Raw genomic sequence first — 22,988 nt, 5'->3', positions numbered from 1 at the left:
ACTGTTCTAGCAAATTTGTTTTATTAACTTTTCCTAAACAAGGAAGAAAATAGTTTCTTATTGCTTTCTATTCATCTAGGTGCAAGTCTAGGACCATATTACGGGATCTGCTCTCCTGTTGGCCTAAAATAGCACAAACTATATTTTCCATACAGAGCTATTTTTTAGAGTTTATTACTGTCAGATGACGAGGCCATCGGGGAACTTGTAGAAGTCAATGTACTTTCTCTCTCTGTCACTTCTCTGCCTTGTTTGCTCTCAGCAGTGTCAATGTTGATTTAGGGAACACACACACGGGACTTGGGGCAAGTGAAGGTTACAGAAATAAACAATTACTAGTTAATTTTTAAATTTTTCAGATTTTGCTGATGCGGCACTTTTCATTAATGTGTAGTAGAAGTGAAGCACCTTAACCAGGTTCCAGTTACGAGTAGATGCTGCGGGCAATGTACAAGCATGGCGGCCGTCCGGGAAAATTCCACAGTAAATGAAGCTACATGGATTTCATAGCAACGCTAAGTCTTGTGTTTGTTACCGGATGATGGAAGTTTTGCCATTATAAATCTGTGAGGCTGAAACAAGCCCTAACATTTAAGCACAAGCAAAAACATCACATTCCACAAAATGATCATTCAAGGGGTTTTCCCACAAAAGAAGAGGATAATGTGGATATCTTAAAAAAATAAACTACTACCCCCCCCTCATGTAGAGGATGAAATTTCATTTCTAAAAATCCCTCTTTTATCTGAAATCTCACCCATTTACCTATATAAAAAAAAAATCTCCTCCAAAGTCAGGCAAATATGACTCTTCTCACCTCATTTTCAAATGAGATGAATCAAGTTTAGTAGTTGCAGGAGTGATGTCACTTTAGAAGTCCCTATCTTCTGTTCTATAGCACCTAGAAACATGCTGCTGGTGTCATGTTAAAGATACAGATCTCATCTTTCAGATCACATCAGGATTTTGACTCTGTGGGGCACATTTACTAAGGGTCCGTCGGACGCATTTCTATCGGGTTTCCCAAATATTTCCGATTTGCCCTGAATGGCACAGGGGTTTTTGGCGCATGCGATTGGATTTTGGAGCATCGGCGCCGGCTTTCACGTGACACAAATAGGGGGGCGTGGCCGTCGGACAACCCAACTGATTCGGACAAACAGCGGAATTAAAAATTCAAATTGTGTCACGACACATGCACTCACATACACCGGGAAGAAGATGGTGAACTCTGTCGGACCTGAGCGGGGAAGCGACACATGCAGGATATCGGGCGCATAATCTTAGTGAATCACGTCAGACCCAAATCCTCTTCGGACGACGCACCTCGGGGATCGCGACGGGACGGTTAAGTAAATGTGCCCCTGTGTGCTACAGAACCAGAGATACAGACAGCAATAGACATAGTTCCAGTTCTCGCCTATTTTTTAACTGCCTGTGTGTCTAGTTCTGTAGCTCATAGAAATGTAAGCCTGATGGAATCTGAAAGATGAGATTCTTATCTTTACTATGACACAAAAAGCTTATTTATAGGTACTACAAAACCAAAGATAGAGGCTTCTAAAGTGACTCTACTCCTGTAACCTCTAAACTTGACTTATTTTATGTAAAAATGGGATGAGAATAGTCATATTTTCCGGAATTTGGGGAAAGTTTTTATAATTAAACATGTGAGATTTCTCCTAAAAGATGGAATTTAGAAAGGACATCTGATACCTGACCTGAGGGGACTAGTAGTTTAGTGGGGGGTAAAACCCGGCGACAGGTTCTCTTGTATTAGGAAACTCCCATTAGGGCATAAGTACATCATAAAAATAGAACAAGGGATAAGACCCTTTAAGGTCTCATTCACATAACAGATTTTGTCATGGACTATCAGTCAGGAAAATTTCGGGCAAAATCGATGAATGGGAGAGCACGAGTGGAAAGAGAAACGGGATGGAAGCTGGGCAGATGCCCCTCAGAATATAAGGCAAATAAGTCAAAATCCAAATTATGAATAATATCTAATAGGTTAGTTATGTTACCACCCATAAGATATAGACAACCCTGGTGGTAAGTGACCGGCTTGAAAGTAATCTCAGATTCGGATTGTCTACTACTGAACCTTTGGTCTCGATTATTTTGGGAGAGCCCACTGGTGGATCCTCTGGTGCTCCTCCGGTGGGCCAGTCTGACACAAAGTAAAATTGATCAATAATCGGTTAGCTCGTATAAGTCTGTACCTGCTATGATGTCATCCATCTGCTCTAGGGCCGCCTCTAACATATGACTGGCGTCCGAAGCCATGGTTGACGTAGTCTGTCACCTGCAAAATGCAAAAGAAAACTCAATTAGGATTTGGGTATTTTCATAGTTTTTCTCTATTACAGGGAGTGACCCCACCAGAATCCATGGGGCAGAGATCCGAGGGTGTCATCTCCTCCGCTTTGTAGACCTGAGAATTGTCTTCTGGCAGCTGGGAAGAGGTTGGAATTACATGCAATTGAGCAAGCAGTTGAATTGAATACATTAGAAGTGGGAAAAATTGGCAAGCTTTAGTATTTGAGGACTAGATGTGATGGTAGATGCTTTCTACATCTAAAATATGTCCGTTAAGTGTTCCCATTATTCCATGGTTACTACTGTACAATCCAGAGCTACTACAATGAAGAACAACTGTCAAATTGGCAAGAGGTTCATGGGCGCCCAAGTTGGATGTGCATTGGGAACAAAGGCTATCCGGAATAGTAATGAAAAATGGCGGCCTTGTCTGATGGATCTCGTTTTCTTTTACATCATGTGTTTGGTCAATTAGGTGACCACTTGGGTAAGAGATGGCACCAAGACATTATGAGAAGAAGACAAGGCCACCTAAACACTGTACAGACCAAGCACACCTCTTCATGACAGCAGTGTTATTTTTCATGAATGGGTTGAGGAACCTGACAAATCAGTGGACATGGTCTACAAATGCCCCAGATCTCAATCTGATCAATCTTGCTGCTCGATACCTCAGGATACCTTCAAAGACCTTGTGGAATCCAAGCCTTGACCAGATGACTTTGATCAGACGTCGTTACGAGGGTGGTCTACCAAGGCAGGTACATAACCTTCTAAAGAGTAGTCATTTGTGTTTCCTCAGATCTCAATCTGATCAATTATTTGTTGGATAAACTACTACTTATAATATATAAAGGTGCTGCTCCTAACATCTTGGTGCTCAATACCTCAGGATACCTTCAAAGACCTTGTGGAATCCATTCCTTGACTAGATCACTTTGATCAGACGTCGTTATGAGGGTGGTCTACCTAGGCAGGTACGTAACCTTCTAAAGAGTAGTCATTTGTGTTTCCTCAGATCTCAATCCGATCAATGATTTATGGGATGAGCAACCTGATCTGTGTAGCCAACACCAACTTACCATCCTTAAAGTAGCTGCACCTAATGTCTTGGTGATAGATAACTCAGGATAAGGGCTGAACGGACCCAAACTGCAATGTTTGGGTCTATGACGAACATTTCTGGCTTGTGTCCTCAAACCTAGACTTCAGCTAGAAGTTCAGGGTTCGGGTTCACCTCTACTGGTAACCTGGCAGAGTGCTGCCATTTTCTCTAGGATCGTTGCTGCCTGTGACGTCATAGGGGTGCGACGATCCTAGGGAAAATGGTGGCCTGCATTTAAAGGTTTAAAATCAGAAATCTGTGCCAGCACCAATCATCGGTTTTACTCGTGGGTGTTCCCATCCGTGTACCTGAAATGAAATTTTGTTCAAAGTTTGACCTGAACTTGGATAGTTCATCACTTGACCTTGTGGAATCCATGTCTTGACCAGAAGTCATGACGGTATGAAGGCGGTCTACCTAGGTACATAACCTATTAAGGAGTAGTACATATGTGTTGAAGGTGCTGTGGTCTCTAACCCATGGCTCTCCAGGATTTGGGACATAGTCCTGTAGCTGCAGGAAGCCTTAGGTTGGAGAACACTTTGTTAAAATAAGGTCTTATACTTGAAAACACTTGAGGTCCTAAGAAATGATCAGATCTTGGGCACTCGTGATGTGCATCTACTTGTTACAGAAGTTAGCCCTAAGCCCATAAGTCAAGAGATCTGATTTTATAACCTGATTATGTCACGCTAGACTCTTGCTGCTATGAAGAAGATAAGCAGGAATGACATGTGTTTCCAGGTTATTATTACTGTGTTCCCCTGTTAAAGGGAAACTCCAGGCAACATGTTATTTATAACCTGCCTCCCCCTTGCTATTGGTATAACAGGATGTTTGTGTCCCGGACCTCGCAGCAGGGTGCCAGCCTCAGACGGGAAGGTGCCAAAGGGATATCATAAGTACTGTCAGCCAATGTATCATACTCAGGTCTGGTATATAAAACTTACTACTGAGTTTTACTTGATATTTTTATAGTGATTGTATATATATGTATCACTGCTCTGTATGGAGAAAGGGCTTCATCAGTGACCACTATGGGGCAGATTTACTTACCCGGTCCTGCCGAGATCCCGCGGTGCGTTGTCCGTCGAGAATTCGGATCTTCCGCGATTCACTAAGACTCACTTCCGCGATTCACCAAGATCCTGCATACGTCCCTTCCCTGCTCAGCTCCGTCAGAGTTCACCTGCTTCTTCCCGGTGTATGTCAGTGCTGATCTTGCGACACAATTCCGTTTTTAAATTCTGCGGTTTGTCCTAATCCGTCGGGTTGTCCGACGACCACGCCCCTAATTTCTGTCGCATGCAAGCCGGCGCCGATGTGCCACAGTCCGATCGCGTGCGGCAAAAACCTGTGGCAATTTGTGCAAAATGGAAATAATCGCGAAAGCCAACGGAAGTGCGTACATGTGCCCCTATGTTGTGATGGCAGCACATTTCACATTTCTTGACCCGTATGGGTATGGACTTTTTAAATGTTCACTAACTTTAAAAAAACAAAAACAAAGTAAATGTGGATATAAGAAATTTAGTAACATCCTGTCTCAAAGATAGGATGCTGGAGCTAGTGGTAAGTTTCTGGGGCAGATTTACTTACCCGGCCCATTCGCGATCCAGCGGCGCGTTCTCTGCACAGGATTCGGGTCCGGACGGGATTTATGAAGGTAGTTCCTCCGCCGTCCACCAGGTGGCGCTGAAAAGCATCTTAACGCGCCGGAATACACCAGCTCGGACCAAGTGAAGGTAAGGGCTTCCCAAGCGACACATTTTCGTTTTTTAAATGCGGCGGTTTTTCCGAATACATCGGGTTTTTGTTCGGCCACGTCCCCCCGATTTCCGTTGTGCGCATGCCGGCGCCGATCGCGCCACAATCCGATCGTGTGCGCCACAATCCCGGGGCAATTCAGGTACAATCAGCGCAAATCGGAAATATTCGGGTAAAACGTCGGGAAAAAGCGAATCGGGCCCTTAGTAAATGACCCCCTCTATCTCACCCCATGTGCTTTATTCACATCAATATCATCCAGTACTTATCTAATAACCTCTATTTATATAGCGCACACAGATTACGCAGCGCTGCACAGAGCTTCCCAAATCAGTCCCTGTCCCCAATGGGGCTCACAATCTAATCAACCTGCCAGTATGTTTTGGAGTGTTGGAGGAAACCGGAGAACCCGGAGGAAACCCATGCAAACACAGAGAGAACATACAAACTCTTTGCAAATGTTGACCCTGGGACTTGAACCCAGTTCCCCAGCACTACAAGGCTAACCACTGAGTCACCGTGCTGCCCATATATATGCCCTATATCAGTGACGGCGAACCTTTTAGAGAGCGAGTGCCCAAACGTCAACAAAAACCCACTTATTTATTTCAAAGTGCCAACAATCGTATTGGCATCCTGAGGACATCAGTACAGTAGAAAGAAGAGCAATTCAGATTATTATTGTAGCGTTGCTCCAGGGTCCCCTGTACAGGAACAATGTAGGGCCCATAGCAGGAGCTCAAATTATAGTCCAGTACTGTCCTGTGTAGCTTGGGACTGCAGGAAGAGGCCATGGGTCCTGTCTTATGAACTCTATGCTGAGGACCTGGTTGCCCACAGAGAGGGCTCTGAGTGCCACCACTGGCACCCGTGCCATAGGGTCGCCACCACTGCCCTATGATTCCCACTTATCTATATGTCCTATGTAATGAAGCAGATTCTCCACTATCATCTCTGGGCCACAGTTATTATGGCATCTACGCTTGAAAACAAGTTAAGATTTAGTTGCTATTTCTAGTCGCAGAGCCGGGAATTGCGAATTCTCCAACTTTTTACACCAAGAGGTGAAGAGGGGGAAGTGCCGAGTCGTGCAATGGGCCAACGACAACCAACAAACAGAAATAGAGATAGAAAACATCTTAGGACATAGGACATATAATGGGTAAAAACCATGTTACTCCTTATACACACTATGGACGTATTAGTTAAGTTGACCACACCCCTATATATTGACCACACCCACTTTTGGGACATGAAACCCTCCTTTGTGAAATGAGCACCGGTTTCAGGACACGACTGGTTTGTTTTATCAGGATCCATTCTAACTTTTAGGGGGGGTTTGGCAGAGAAAGTCTTCACATTGGTCTCAATGTCTGAAGATGGTGTCAAATCTGGTTAATGACGCTAATACTTCAAATCTTAAAAACTGGAGAATAAAGACGTTCAGCGAAAGGCCCTCAGATCACGTGGAGGAGCACCGGCTCAGCCGTCTTGTCCCCCGGATGATTAGATCCTTACATGAACCTTCTCTGCAAATAGCTCAAAGCAGATGGACTCTTAATTGTAAGCGTGAAAGAAAGAAAACATAGTCCATTTACACAATTAGCTCTTAGCAATGAAGAGGATACAGGTGGCCATGTTTTATATGTCATTAGAAGGGACAAACTACTATCTTAGTGGTTGGCGGTAATTACAAGTCGTCCTCTGGTGAAATGTTCTAGATGATTAATTCAACACAATGGAATCCTGAGACGTCTTATAAGTTATAAGTCGTCTCTAGAAAAGTTAGGAACAACCTCCAGAGGCAGAGGCGTAACTGGAATCTGCTGAGCCCCATTACCAAATCCATACATGGCCACCCAACTACAATTTATCACTTAGAGTACTGGTCTGTACATATGGAGAAGAGACACCTTATTGGAAGTCTAAGGTGTGATTGCAACCCCTCAAGTTACACCCCTGACCACTAGGGATGCTCATATTACCTGCATTTGCTGTGAAATTCCCAAAAACACCACCAGCGAAACGCAGCACTGCACAGGGGATCACCATCGAAATGTTGTATATTTCATGAGGTTCAGGGAACTGCCCAAGGAGCTCAGAGGCAGAATTGTGGCAAGGCACACATCTGGACAAGGTTAAAAAATAATTTCTGCAGCACTCAAGGCTCCTAAGAGCACAGTGACCCCCATAATCTTTAATGGGGTTGTCTCAGTGATGGGACCCCCATGGATCATGAGAAAGGGGGTCCATGCTCTCGTGGCACCCAAAATGACCGTAGCAGCCGCTTGCACATGTGTGGGCTGCCCCAAGTATGGCACTTAGCAATGTTCATCAACTCCATAGGGAAATGAAAGCCGCATACAGTGTACAAAACACATGGAGGATCCCAGACTATGAGAAATAAGATTCTCTGCTCTGATGAGATGAAGATTAAATTATTTGGTGTAAAATCTAAGCAATGGAGTAAACCAGGTGCCGCTCATCACCTGCCAAATACAATCCCAGAAGTGACACATAGGGGGCAGCATCAGGCTATAGGGGTAGGGGGGACAGGACAACTGTGTAATGGAAAGAAAGATGAATGGGACCAAGTACAGGGATGAATGGTGCCCCCGACTGTCTAAGGAGAGTGTCTTCGGACTGGGGGTGTCCTGGAGTGTGCCCGCATCACTGGGGCGTTTGCACTTTGAATGGGGGTTTTAGTGCCACTTTTCCTCCTCCTTGCTGCTGCTCAACCCCTCCCATAGGCTTGCCTATATAGGTGTGGCGCCGGGCAAGGCACTTCCTCTTGCCCGCGCCATCGGTTAATGTGTCCCTCCATCGCTACTGTTACTTGTTTTTGCCTTTTTGATGTTTCTGTTTTTTAGTGATCAAGTAAAGTCACAGCTGGCGGAAAAAAGAATTGATGTGGATTTGCCCGGAAGTCGAAGTGCTGGTTCAGGAGTCCACACAAGCGAACCGCTTCGGACAGCTATGGTTTCCCAAAGAAAACTAACAGATGGTGGTTCATTTTTGATATTATTAAGCTGATCATTAATAAATAGCTGTGACCTTTTCTGCCCAACATGAAGCCTCGTGTCATCTTTCTTCCTTATAGTTATGTGTGGTTAATAATTTTGATGGGGTTAATGTTACTGGTCTGGGGTAGGTATCTTAACTAAAGCGCCTTGATGTGGAGTTATGAGGGTAATGTTTACTACCTCCCTATCTATCCTGGATGAGAACCTCTTCCAGATGCTCTGAACCTCAGACAAAGCTAAAAAAGGCTTCAGAACATCTCTGTGACCATTCCTGACCGGCCCAGCCAGAGCCCGGACCTAAACCCAATGGAGCATCTCTGGAGAGACTGGAAAATGGCTTCCACCAACGTTCACCATCCAACCTGAGGGAACTGGAGAAGATCTGCAAGGAAGAGGCAGAGGATCCCCAAATCCAGGGGTGAGAAACTTATAGCATCTTCCCAAGAAGATTCCTGGCTGCACCAGCTCCAACGCTTCTTCTAACCAACACTGAGCAAAGGGGCCGAATACTTTCCGTACCCACCATATAAGTATGCTTACTGTATAGATGTGGTGGGAAGATTTTATGACATCAATAGTGCAAGCGACGGGACTAAAACGCTGGCCTAGATGAGGACTAACTAGTTGTAGAAGAAAGACATAGAAAGATGAAGAGATCAGGAGCACCAGTGGGGTCTTGATCTACCCCTCAAAAATTATAGATCACTGGGAAACAGGAAAGATATAAAGTGTCCTATAGATAGTTCTGCGTAACTTGTGGCTCGTTTGGTAATTGGTAATGTCCCTCTAAGTAAATGGGGTAAATGACCCAGTGGATCCAGGAGATCTTACTCATATAGTATCAAAAAGTTATTCAGGATTGATGTGATGTTGGAAACATTTAGGATAATATGAGCTCCATGTTGTTACCTAGGAGGAGCGTGTCCTGACCCATCAGGCTGGAGGTGGGTTATTTACATTGTTGGCTTCTATACAATACAACATTATTTTTACAGGATCCACCCTACAAGAAGAATCAATGTCATATAGAATAATCCATGATTACTCATAAAGGCTAAGCTCTCACCCAAAAATGCTCAGGGAGGTGTCACCATAGGTCCGGTGGTTCCGATGTGAACCAATTTGGGTATAAGAGGTAATGGAAATGTTATGGATGTTGGTATTTATATTAGTTGATATAATGATAAAGAATGAAACTTCTTCATACTACAGGTGGTCCCCTACTTAAAAACACCTGACTTACAGACGACCCCTAGTTACAAACGAAGGTCTGGATATTGGTAATTTACTGTACTTTAGCCTTAGACTTCAATAAACATCTATAACAGTTATCACAGGTGTCTACAATGAAGCTTTATTGATAATCCTGGTTCTTATGAGAATCCAACAATCCAACACAGAGACCAAAAAAAAATTGTCTGGGGTTACAATTATAAAATATACAGTTCCGACTTACATACAAATTCAACTTAAGAACAAACCTATAGAACCTATCCTGTACGTAACCCAGGGACTGCCTGAACTTGTTATCGGGGGCGCTCCAAAATCTCACAGACTATAATAAAACAAGGAGCTCTAACAACAAAAGTGAAGAACTGGGATAGGGACAACAATACAGCTACACAGATAGGTTGCTGTTATAGGGGGCGCTCCAAATACAAAACCAGGCAATTGTTATAAGGGGGCACTCCATAGCCAGACTAATGTTATAGGGGGTGATCTAGAATATAAAGACAGGCTAATGCTAAAGGGGCACTCCAGACTGCACTGCCAGACTACTGTCATAGGGGGAGGTCCAGACTACACAGCCAGACTGCTGCCATAGGGGGAGGTCCAGACTACACAGCCAGACTGCTGCCATAGGGGGAGGTCCAGACTATACAGCCAGACTGCTGCCATAGGGGGAGGTCCAGACTACACAGCCAGACTGCTGCTATAGGGGGAGGTCCAGACTGCACAGCCAGACTACTGTTATAGGGGGAGGTCCAGACTACACAGCCAGACTGCTGCTATAGGGGGAGGTCCAGACTGCACTGCCAGACTACTGTTATAGGGGGTGGTCCAGACTACACAGCCAGACTGCTGCTATAGGGGGAGGTCCAGACTGCACTGCCAGACTACTGTTATAGGGGGTGGTCCAGACTACACAGCCAGACTGCTGCTATAGGGGGAGGTCCAGACTGCACAGCCAGACTACTGTTATAGGGGGAGGTCCAGACTACACAGCCAGACTGCTGCTATAGGGGGAGGTCCAGACTACCCAGCCAGACTGCTGTTATAGGGGGGAGGTCCAGACTACACAGCCAGACTGCTGCTATAGGGGGAGGTCCAGACTGCACTGCCAGACTACTGTTATAGGGGGTGGTCCATACTGCACTGCCAGACTGCTTTTGTAGGGGGAGGTCCAGACTACACAGCCAGATAACTGTTTGAGGGGGATGTCAAGACCACACAGCCAGAATGCTGCTTTAGGGAATGCCTCAGACAATGCATGGGATGCTGTAGACTGCATAGCCAGACTTCTGATATAGAGGGTGATGTGGTGTATAAAGACAGACTAATGTTATAGGGGACCTCCAGACTGCACTCCCAGAATGTTATAGGAGGAGGTCCAGATTACACAGTCAAACTTCTATTATAGGGGGAGCTACAGACAACACTGCCAGACTGCTGCGATAGGGACAGGTACAGACTACAAAGTCAGACTACTATTATAGGGGGAGGTTCAAGCTACATAACCAGACTACTGTTACGGGGGAGGTCCAGACTACAAAGTCACACTACTGTTATAGGGGGAGGTCCAAATTACACAGTCAAACTTGTATTATAGGGGGGGCTGCAGACTACACAACCAGACTACTATTATGGCGGAGCTCTAGATAACTATTTCACTGCTATTATAGGGTTATAGGAAGATGTCCACACTACACAGCCAGACTACTTTTATAGGGGGAGGTCCAGACTACACAGCCAGACTACTTTTATAGGGGGAGGTCCAGACTACACAGCCAGACTACTTTTATAGGGGGAGGTCCAGACTACACAGCCAGACTACTTTTATAGGGGGAGGTCCAGACTACACAGCCAGACTACTTTTATAGGGGGAGGTCCAGACTGCACAGCCAGACTACTGTTATAGAAGGGGAGGTCCTGACTACACAGCCAGAGTATAGTTATGGGGAAGGTCCAGACTACACAGCCAGACTACTTTTATAGGGGGAGGTCCAGACTACACAGCCAGACTACTGTTAAGGGGTACCTCTAGGAAATTATGTCACCTCTCGCCACAATGCTAAATCTAGTTCCCACAATGGTAAATCTAGTTCCCATAAATGTCACACTGAGGATGGGCAGACAATACAATATTCTCTCCCGGTTCTAATCCACTGTGGAAAATGTTATCCTCGCAGTAAGTCTAGCTTTCATCATCGGATAATGCCCCGAGCTAATGAATCTATATGAACCTTACCTAACAAAATAATGAATAAGTGATTCACTGTGCACCAGATGGGTGTACACGACTGCGCTCCTAACAAGACATGGTACCGGCCCAGCTCCACACCTTGCTCCACCAGTTCGGTCGGTTTTTAACCCTGTCATGCTCTTTACTATTTTGCAAACACATTGTAACATGCATAAAACACAGTCGACACTGTCTCTTTAACTTATCCGAAATACAAGACGCCCCCCTCTGGTGTGTACAGTCAGATAGCTTAGAATAATAACCATGAAACACTACAATATCTTACTAGTAACTTCTGGCTACAATGTATAAAAGGTTCTACTTTGTAACAGATGGAGTGTGACGGCTGTGTATGAGATGTAGCAGTGCTGAGTTAGTGCAAAGTGATATCTTGATGCAATAACCCTATAAAGATATAGTAAAGGATATCCTGGAGGATATACAATGCAGCCAGAAGACAAATTCAGCTCTGCTACATCATGAAACAAGTTATCCGGACGTCCTACCTTATTTCCCTGCTCCTTCTGTATCCTGACAGCTCCAGATCTTTCCCCTTTGGCTCTTTAATCCGTGAAAGTCGTCCCTGTAATCACATCACTCCGCTTACTTTGAAGCTAATGACAAACCTCGCAAGAGGGAGCACCACACCAAAGGCACATGCTGCAATAATGCGAACACTGCCCAGGAAAAACAAGAACATCTACAATCTGATTACTACAAATTGTCAAGTTCAGCCTCTTCTCCCGCTGACTAACAAGGAAGTGCACGCAGACATCTCCTGCACGCTTCACTTCTGTGCTCCGCTCCATCTTCAACAATCCCAAGTTCAAAGAGTTATTTTAAAGGGACCTGCTTGTTTTTTCTCTCGGTGGGGGACACCGTGGATTGGGTTACACGGAACTTCCGAAATAAGATAAAGAAGAAGGTATTATTACACCTTTGTAGACAAATGACCTAGCGCTGGAGATATATCGAAGCCAAAAACTGTTCCTTTTGACTCCACCATATACTTGCATGCTCAGCTCCATCATGGAAAGCGATATAAACCGGTGCCAGATACCTCTATCTGGGAACACTTCTGAAATCCAAAAAGCCCAATTCTTCTTTAACGGAATATCTACTTTTGGGGTAAAACCAGGAATAACCCCATACCCGTTACATGCTAATGCGTAGAGTACCACATTTTATGGGGTTGTCTCCGAGTATGGGAATGTTTTTAGCAACAGAAACGTTGTCAAGAATTGTATTTGCTAGTTAGATAATAGATCTGAGATAGATAGATCTGTAGATATATAGGAGATTGATATGAGAGAGATAGACAGATAGATATGTTATAGATAGATATATAGATACTCTAGATCAAGGGTTTTGAGATTGATAAATAGAAATGTTATATATAGATAGATATGTTATAGATATATAGATACTCTAGATTGATAGATAGATGGTTATGAGGTTGATATGATGATAATAATAATAATTCCATTACTTATATAGCGCACACAGATTACGCAGCGCTGCACAACATTTTGCCAAATTGGTCCCTGTCCCGAATGGGGCTCACAATCTAAACAAGCTACCAGTATGTTTTGGAGTTTGGGAGGAAACTGGAGGACCCAGAGGAAACCTACGCAAACACGGAGAGAACATACAAACTCTTTGCAGATGTTGCCCTGGATGGGACTTGAACCCAGGTCTCCAGCGCTGCAAGGCTGTAATGCTAACCACTGAGCCACCAAGCTGCCCATGATAATATCTATGGGCCCCTTTGGGTAGCTATTAAGTAGACAACATCTCAGCTAACTCTCCCCCACACACATGCACACTCAGATCTGCCGAGCAATAGTTGTGCCCTGAAAGTGGAGAACACAAGGATGGATGAGTTGAAATCCAACTAATTTTTTGGAGGTTTGGTAAAATATTATGTGTATGGACAACTTTACGAGCAAGTATTTCCAACAACTTTAGAGAGCCCATCTCCTACGATTCATCAGGGGCTGTTGGCTGAGGGTTCCACCTCTGTGTCTCCCAGTCTCGGCTCAGGATCCCCGAGTGCCCCATGTGAATGCAGACATGTGTATAGGTGACTATGGGAAACTTAGTGACGCCACCTACGGGAATCCTGTTGTTCATTTACATGGAAGTTCCAAAAATAGCCCTGAGTGCTCGGAGCTCCTTTAGAAGTTACTTATGGGAACTGCATATGCTCGACTGTGAGAAAAGGGACCTAGCCCCCAATAACTTATGGAATACCCTGTGTCTAAAATGAGAAAACCCCTTTAACTGTTCAGATGAAGACAAGTCAAAAAGACGACTGACACCAATGACCTTGAGAGCAATGTTTTAGGTCTTCTTATTTTCATACTAAGCTGCCCGAAATAATATATTGGGGGTCATTTACTAAGGGCCCGATTCGCGTTTTCCCGACGAATATTTCCGATTTGCGCCGATTGTACCTGAATTCCCCCGGGATTTTGGCGCACGTGATCGGATTGTGGCGCATCGGGGCCGGCATGCACGCGACGGAAATGGGGGGGCATGGCTGAACGAAAAGCCGACGGATTCGGAAAAACCGCCGCATTTAAAAAAAAATTGTCGCAAAAATTTCACTCAGGCATTCCAGCGGACTTCAGCGCAGCAGTGCCACCTGGTGGACCGCGGAGGAACTACGGCCGGACCCGAATCCAGCGCAGAGAACGCGCCGCTGGATCGCGAACGGACCGGGTAAGTAAATCTGCCCCATTATGTCAAAAAGCCCCTAGGAAAACTTCATGTTGTCCGATTTAGAAGATAAATACATAAAAGCCTCTTCTTAAAGTCTTGGATGATGCTTCACCTAAGCTGATCTATAGTCATACTAGATGCTACCAACATAAGGATCTGTAATTGTCTCTAATAGCCATCATTAGATGAGCAGCACCTATTATATTCTCCAAACACATTTGATGTTCTGCTGCCGGATGCCAGCAATGTGACGCATCCATCCTCAAGCATGAAATATCTGAAATACACCATGAAAATTGGTTCACAAATCCCAAAAGAGAAGAGCATTGGTTTCAGGGTTTGTTCACTGTTGGAGTTTTGGGTCCATAGAAAGATCAGGTCTTGGATTGACCATGATCAACTTGAGGCAAGACCAAGACCATGTACACATAGATTTAAAAAGGGTAAGTTAAGAACAAATGTTCTTGACAAAGAGCTTTTGGACCTTGAACTAGCCTTGACCCTTTCATTTTGCTGTAACCCAAGTGGCTGGTGGCTTGGCATGACCTTGGCCAGGGAGTACTCTTTAGTAGTAGCTAAAGTTGGACATTCAGGGTCATACAATGTCAGTCAAGTCCCCTTGTTCAACTTAATCTACATTAGATTAGTGTCTGCGGAATCTCATTCACATACAACATTGGCTCTTGTTGAAATGAAGAGAGCAGCTTCCAGGTTCTTCTTATCTCCAGGGAACCGAAGGATCCAGTAGGATCTTCACCGATCTTCCATTGGTGGAAAGTCAAGGGAAAGTCTTGATCCCCCATAAACATTAAATCAGTGGATTTGGCTGAAACTCATCTAGTGTGTATGGTTGGGTCAAGACACTGCCAGAAACATCTGGTGGCATCTTATCTACCATGAAAACAATGGGTCTTGGAATGTTGAAAGTCAACGGTCCAACCCTTCTGTTCCCAGATGAGAGTCAAGATACCACCACGTACATTAGAAGAACAATATGTCCAAATACTCTGGTTTGGCTGAGATGTCTCTAAAGGATATAAGACTTGTGTCTCACCTGGTAGAGCAGGTACCAGGGTCTTCCTATCTCCCGAGAACAGAAGGATCAAGTAGGATCTTCATCTTCATCAAGTATGATCTGCCATCGGTGGAAAGTCAACATTGCCAGAAACATCTAGGGGCAATGGGTGTGGGAATGTTGTAAGTCAACGTTCTATCCCTTCCATTCCCAGAGGAGAGTCCAGACATTACTAATGTCCACCATATATATTAGAAGAACAATAAATTCCATCTAAATCTTCAAGTTTGGCTGATATGTATCGGAAGAATATAAGACTTGGGGCTCTTCTGGTGGAACTAGAGATGGATCCAACAGGTTTGGCTGAGATTTATCTGAAGAGTTTGGCCATGTTAAGTGGCTCATTACTGTATAAGACTTGGGGCTCCTCTGGTGGACCTAGAGATGGATCCTGCAGGTTTCATGTTTTAAGGAAACACTTGGATTTTTATGGACCAATTTTTGTAGAACATCTACAATATATCTTCAGGTATAGAAACCCAGGATTTTACCGTTCCTCCCCCCCCTAGCCAGAGGACCATCAAAGCCAGTGAGGTGACACATCCCTGGAATGTAGACTGGACAGTGTCACAAAGGCAAACATGGACCTTATCACATCTGCCAGAGAGGCTAATGACATTCTTAGGAGGCCACTGATAAACCAGGGTAAACAACCTCCATCACATCTCTTCAGCTCAGTAAAGCGGAATACACACAGACTATACATCACGCGCTGACAACATCCATCAAATCAGGACAGTGAACATCCATTATGTTTAAGACCAGCAACTTAAAGGGGAAGAGGGGGCAATTATGGAGGAAACTGTATAGAAACAATCAGTACTCGGGCATGTATACTGATGCGGCACACATATACCGATGCGGCACACGTAGACCGATGCGGCACACGTAGACCGATGCGGCACACGTAGACCGATGCGGCACACGTAGACCGATGCGGCACACGTAGAGCGGATGCCGCACACGTAGAGCGGATGCCGCACACGTAGAGCGGATGCCGCACACGTAGAGCGGATGCCGCACACGTAGAGCGGATGCCGCACACGTAGAGCGGATGCCGCACACGTAGACCGATGCGGCCCACGTAGACCGATGTGGCACACGTAGACCGATGCCGCACACGTAGACCGATGCCGCAGACCAGTGCCGATCATTGCCACCACGTGTTGATCGGTGCTCGTTTGCATCAGCCTACATCGCAACTCTTAAAGGTTACACAGTGTAAACCTTAGGGAGGATTAGTAAAACTCCCAATTGTTTATTTATCAGCACATTCCGTGCAATGTTTCAAGCAATAATAGTAATGTTGTGGGATCCTGCAGGATCCAACTTTTATCAAGATGATTCAGATGTAATGAGTCTGTAATGTATCTGCTTCTGGGAAATTTCCTAAAAAAAAAAAAAATACTCATGTGTTCATCCTGATCTTCCTGGTGCATGATTAGAATGACCAAACTACAGTTAAAACTGACATTTACACAGGTAAGTGGGAGATGAGTCTGTGGAAAGCGGGGTTAGGATTTTAAAGGGATTGTTTTACAATGACTTTCAGGAGAACTACCCCACTCACGACCCCAGGAATAGAAAGATTTTAATGTAAACTTATACTACATTTTACCAAAATTTGACTAAATTCTTAAATCATTCATAAAATTTAATGATTTTTAGCTTTCTAAATCTCTGTGCTGCCATTCCTCTGTTATTCCTCCTAGAAATGTATGAATAAATGGGCAACTTTTGTGGGGTTCTCCCTGTAGAATTTGATACAAACCAAATGGCGTTGACCGTATTGAATGGACACACCCCTTTGTTGAGGAGATTGGTAACACCTAGTTGTCAATTAATTTCTAAAGAGGAATGTCTTAAAACATTGCTATAAAATATAGGCTCCATTCCCTAGGGAATACAAGTATGACTTGATGCCAGGATTGGGGACAGGTCTTCTTGTCTTTGTGTTGCAACGGTGGTGCAACCTAGGCCACGCCCAATTCAGATAATTCTCCACCCCTTCCCAGGAGACACACACCCTTTTTCAAAAAAGTTGTAAAACTGTCTAAAAAGTTCTAAAACACTTCATATATGTAGAGAAAAGCATGTTAGACAATTTTATATTGTAAATTATACCAGTATTTGTGCTTAGTATACCTCCCAGAAAATCTACAAATGTAGTAACACGCTACAAAGACAACACTTCAGTAGCTAAACAATTACCTTAAAGGGGTTTTCCCAAAAAGTAAAGTTATTCACAGGATAGGGCCTAACTTTCTGATCAGTGGGGGTCTCAGTGGGGGTCTCCATAGAGAATAACGGAGCAGGACGGTCATGCGCGGCCATCTGCTCCATTATCTGACGGAGCAACAAGGGGTCGTTTTCACAATATGCGGGGATCCCGTGGATAGGGCCTTACTTGTCTTCATGGGAAAACCTCTTTAACCCCCTTTCCCGGAACCACTATTGGTAGGAGGTCCAGAGGACAGGTACCCAATAGCAACCAAGGGGGCCCATGGTAAGTATTATGACATTAAGAATGTGCTACAAAGAATAAGTAATTTAAAGGGGTTATCCGGGAAAGTAGAAAACCTGCAGGGGACCGGGACATGATTAATGCAAACTTATCCCCCTCCCATCTGGAAGTGTCATGGGGTTCCAGGACCTGCTTTAGCTAGTGATTGACCTCCTTTGATCAAGGGGCGTCACTTCTTTTTGCCATAGGACTTTATTCCCTTTGTTGTCCCCCAGTCAGAGGAGGCCACTCATTGGCTAAAGCAAACACCGAGACACCCCTGGAACTTCTGGTCATGTAAGGTCACGGAAACTTTAGGGGTGCAGGTTCTAACCCTAGGGGTGGATCTTCAAAGCCTAGGCCCCTAGGGATTTTCCATTTGCCACCTAGACAACCCCTTTAAAAAGTGGTTACTAAAGGTTTCCAATGGCCTCACAAAAAATATCGACCAGGAAAGTGCAATATTGTCCAGGTGGCAGCTCACCTTGAAGTTGTCAAGTGTTTTGGATAAAAAGAGGGAAGAGGATTCCTTTGCAGGTGACTTATCTCCCCTGAGAACAAAGAGCAGGTATGTTGGAACCCAAAAACCCAATGAGTTTCTACCTCAACATTTTAGGAAAGTCGTGAAGCCTCCACAGAGTAGAGGGTGGGTACAGTTACGAGGGTAAGAAGAAGAGCCAAAAGTTGGACTTCTGTTTCCATGACCTTAGTACGTCTCAACCGGATGGGGATCACCTCTCCGGGAGATCCAGTATTGGACCTCTTGATATATCTGGAGAGACGGAAATCTATTCATACACCAGGTTGGTATAGACTCTGTATATGGTGGAGTGAAGAGTTATTTATGAGAGGTGTAAAGAAACAGGAGACGGCTGCCTGAGGAAGGCAAATAAACTAACATGTGGTTTAGTGGAAGCCGGAGACCATCATAAATAACATCTCCAAGGAACAGGAAAACATTCAATCCTTCCACCTGGTAGGACCAACTCTGTGTGATTGTAACAATGATACATGGGGGTGATTATTGGGGAAACTGTACAATAGGCGGGAGGCTTTAGGACCCTGTTGGCACTGGATACAAGGTGAGAAATGATTGGGCATAGAGAGCAGGGCAGTCATCGGGAAGGGGATATTGTGACTATGATGGGGCTGGGTAGTTTAACATGAGGGGGCCCGGAGTCACTGTATCCCCTCCCCTTTGAATATATATGTTAATATATAGTAATCTTGGTTCTGGTAACGTATATATATGGAGGAGGCTTGGTTAAGATCATCTAAATATTCTAGACCGTTGAGTGGACGACCTCTTTACAGCCCGAGGCTCGTGATGGTCTTAATCTTATGTATGTAATGTGGTGTTGTAGTCTAAGATGGGAAATTGACATGAAGCTAAATTTAGTATTCATAAAATTTCAGAAAGAGCATGAAAATTTATTAGGTTGATGCCAAATTTGAGGAATTTTTGTGATATTTACCCAGAATGGGTAAAAATATTCCGCTAATATTTCTCCACAGACAAACAAATGTATCCTGCTGACATGGTGGTTGTAGATAATTTACGAGATCCGCCCCGGCCGTCACATGCCATAAATCTCTTCTGGAAGGACACATCGCAGATCACGTCCTGTACAACTTCTCTCCAATTTAGCAGATAATGAATTCGAGTCTGACTGCTCTGCCCAGATGTGACTTCTAAGACGTCTCGTCTATTCGCTGGCATTCCAGAATGGCTACAAGGTGCTCGCCTATAATTGTTGTCTGTGCAATTATTCCTCGTCCTCTACAGTCACACACCTCGAAAGCTTTGTATTTCTGTAAAACAGATGTCACCTAATCTTTGCAGACAAAGAGGCACATTTACTTACCCGGTCCTGTCGCGATCCCGCGGTGCATTGTCCAATGAGGATTCGGGTCAGCCGTGATTCACTAAGATTGTGCGTCCAATTTCCTGCATGTGTCACTTCCCCCGCTGAGGTCCGCCGGAGTTCACCTTCTTCCCGGTGCATGTGAGTGCATGATCTTGCGACACAAAACCTTTTTTAAATTCCGCAGTTTGTCCGAATCCGTCGGGTTGTCCGACGGCCATGCCCCCGATTTCTGTCGCGTGCAAGCCGGCAACGATGCAACAAAATCCGATTGCGTGCGCCAAAATCCCGGGGCAATTCGCCGCAAAACGGAAATATTTGGGATACCCGACAAAAGTGCGGCGGCATTCGAACCCTTAGCAAATGAGCCCCAATATGCTGTGTTCTCTGTGTAGTGGCCAAACTGTATTACTACAGCTCAGTTGTATTAATTCTATTAATCTCAAAATACTATTCCAGCTTTGACTCTGGTGATAATATAATTCCTTTGATTATATCGCACACAGATTCCGCAGCGCTGCACAGAGTTTGCCAGATCAGTCCCTGTCCCCAATGGAGCTCACAATCTAATCAACCTACCAGTATGATTTGGAGTGTGGGAGGAAACCGGAGGACCCAGAGGAAACCCACAAAAACACGGAGAGAACATACAAACTCTTTTGCAGATGTTGACCTTGGGACTTGAACCCAGGACCCCAGCGCTGCAAGGCTGTAGTGCTAACCACTAAGCCACATATCTATACACATTAATATACATACTGGCATTTTTTCAGGAATTAAGAGCCATGCAGCTTCCGCTATCTAATTACTGGTTACTAGTAGGAATATTTCCAGGTATAATTAGATATGAAGGTCTCAGTATCTCCACTTAGATTTAATAAGCCACTTCTAAGTGCATTAACTGCGATTCTAAAACCCATGTGTAGCTAAAAGCCGCTGAAGTAGCAGAATCTTCATTTTAAAGTTTGATAATTTTTCTAATGATATTATTGAATCTCTTCCTCCCCTCTCACAGCAAATCCCCAGCGCAGTACTCTTCCCTTATTGTGGAAGCGCCCAGGATTAGAGCTGTCTGTCTGTTATAGAAAACAGAGTGTCGAGCAGTTCCCTGCAGAGTGCTAAGAGCACAGCAGGGTGAGGATACGTCTGCAGTGCACAAGGTTAATAAAAATCCTAAAAACACCCAAATATGGGCTCCAATTGCATTATTTAATATGCCACTTAACTGATGCCTGCGCTGTTGTAATTTTTTCCGTAGCTCTCACCGTTCCCGAGATATCAGTATCTTTATTTTTGGAACCCAGTGGGGCACATTTACTTACCCGGTCCAGTCGCGATCCCGCGGTGCGTTGTCCGATGCTGATTCGGGTCTGCCGGGATTCACTAAGATCTGTGCGCCCGATATCCAGCAAGTGTCGCTGCTGTGCTGAGGTCCGCCAGAGTTCACCTTCGTCGTCCCAGTGCATGTGAGTGCTGATCTTGCAACACAAATTCTTTTTTAAATTCCACGGTTTGTCCGAATCCGTTGGGTTGACCGATGACCACGCCCCTTGATTTATTTTTGCGTGAAAGCCGGCGCTGATGCGACACAATCCTATCGCATGCGCCAAAATCCTGGGGCAATTAGTCGCAAATCGGAAATATTCGGGAAACCCAATGAAAGTGCGGCGTTCGGACCCTTAGTAAATGAGCCCCAGTATGTTAATTTTATTCATTAGCATATTCCGTAACAAAATAAACTGCTGGTTACTCAGGAACGGTGGGGGCTACAGAAAAAATTCCAAGTGCGTCCGAATCAGTGATGCAAAGACTTGGAGTTAATGGAGGTGCTGAAAGGTCCTCCTTAATTGGAACCACAATGATCTTGAAAACGTAGGTTCTGAACATTTGAATAAAACAATGGCCACACATGAGCTAACACTCATTAACATAATTTAAAAAGTTGATGTTAGAAGGAAGGAGGCAATGGATGACAAATGTAAGAAGATTAGCACAGTCACAGTGCCTGGATCTATGAGGAAGTGTCCATGATTATCTTGATGGGTTTAGGTAGTAGATCTCCTTTCCAGTTCATGGACCTATAGTAATAGTGTAAATAGTGTACATGGGGGGAATAATTTGATCATGGATGTGATCAGGGCTGGAGTAAGTCTGCCATGGGCCTTGGGCTGTATGAATATTATAGCCCCTACAAGTCTGTAGTCACTTCCTACATCTGGGACTAGAATCAGCTTCCTTGGGGAATGGAGGATGTGACCCTTCTACCTACCTTCAATCTGTGGTTTCAGGACCTGTGAAGTACCGTCAAAGGTCCTGAAATGTTTCTTGTGTACATGTGTATTGAGAGCAGGAACAGATGTACGAGGATTTCATGGGTGAAGGTCCTTGTCGGTATAAAATTTGGTGGGTAGTTTGGGTGTCCATGGGTCCCACAGAAGTCTTGTGCCTCAGGCTACCACCCAAACTGCCTGTATTATAATCCACTACTGGATGTGAGGTCCCTATGTCCATCATGGACCCACAATACCCGTATTATCTGGGGCACAGCTGTGTTACTCAGAAAACAAAGAGCTGCAGTGTGAGGGATGACAGCTCAGCTCCTCATACAGTATTGTCATAGAATTAAAGGGATCTTCCTAAGAACTGTATAGATGCATATCATGTACATGCTAATAGAAGATCCTGCCTTCCCTGCAGAGAAGAGAACCTGTGGTATATACTGTATACACTGAGTGACAATACTGGTGTAAGGCTCTGGCCGCTGTCCCAAACCAGTAAGAAGAGAGGGATTACAGTTACTGGTTTATTTTTAGAGCCTAAATGTCACAGCGGAGCGAAACACAACAACGGAGCTTACACGACGCAGCTGCATCTGCGCTGACGTTCTGCCACGTGAATACATTATTCATAGCTGGAGTAATTAAAGGGGATGTTAACAATCAAGGTGCTGGAGATTTCGAGGTAGAGCCCTGCCAGGACCTTCCATCTCGAACACTCTGGGGCACATTTACTGAGGGTCCGTCGGACGCATTTCCGTCGGGTTTCCCGAATATTTCCGATTTGCACAGGGGTTTTTGGTACACGAGATCGGATTTTGGTGGATCGGTGCTGGCTTTCATGCGACACAAATCGGGGGGCGTG

At 44.7% G+C, this 22,988-nt stretch overlaps 1 protein-coding gene and 1 long non-coding RNA gene across 12 annotated transcripts in view; one reads left to right on the top strand and one right to left on the bottom strand.

Annotated features, from left to right (window-relative positions):
- The window catches only part of PPFIBP2 (PPFIA binding protein 2), a 142,428-nt gene that overhangs the window by 109,651 nt on the left and 9,789 nt on the right, over positions 1-22,988 (bottom strand). For 7 of the 11 annotated variants that reach the window (XM_072118634.1, XM_072118640.1, XM_072118639.1 and 4 more), the window contains exons 1-2: positions 12,187-12,326; positions 2,226-2,308 (exon numbers count right to left, since the gene is read on the bottom strand). In XM_072118634.1, coding sequence (XP_071974735.1) covers positions 2,226-2,289 — 64 coding nt within the window. In that variant the 5' untranslated portion in view covers positions 2,290-2,308; positions 12,187-12,326. Of the gene's footprint in view, positions 1-2,225; positions 2,309-12,186; positions 12,346-22,988 lie in introns of those variants that run through there. The other 4 variants (XM_072118645.1, XM_072118648.1, XM_072118636.1 and 1 more) reach the window with 2 other exon arrangements.
- LOC140071219 (uncharacterized) lies at positions 12,346-20,864 on the top strand. The gene is made up of 3 exons (XR_011849095.1): positions 12,346-12,605; positions 19,498-19,719; positions 20,354-20,864. It is a non-coding gene; the product is annotated as an uncharacterized lncRNA (long non-coding RNA).

The sequence above is a fragment of the Engystomops pustulosus genome, chromosome 7 (assembly GCF_040894005.1).
Source record: "Engystomops pustulosus chromosome 7, aEngPut4.maternal, whole genome shotgun sequence".
Classification (NCBI taxonomy): domain Eukaryota; kingdom Metazoa; phylum Chordata; class Amphibia; order Anura; family Leptodactylidae; genus Engystomops; species Engystomops pustulosus.
The sequence above is the reverse complement of the archived record's forward strand: the minus strand, read 5'-3'. Positions and strand labels throughout refer to the sequence as shown.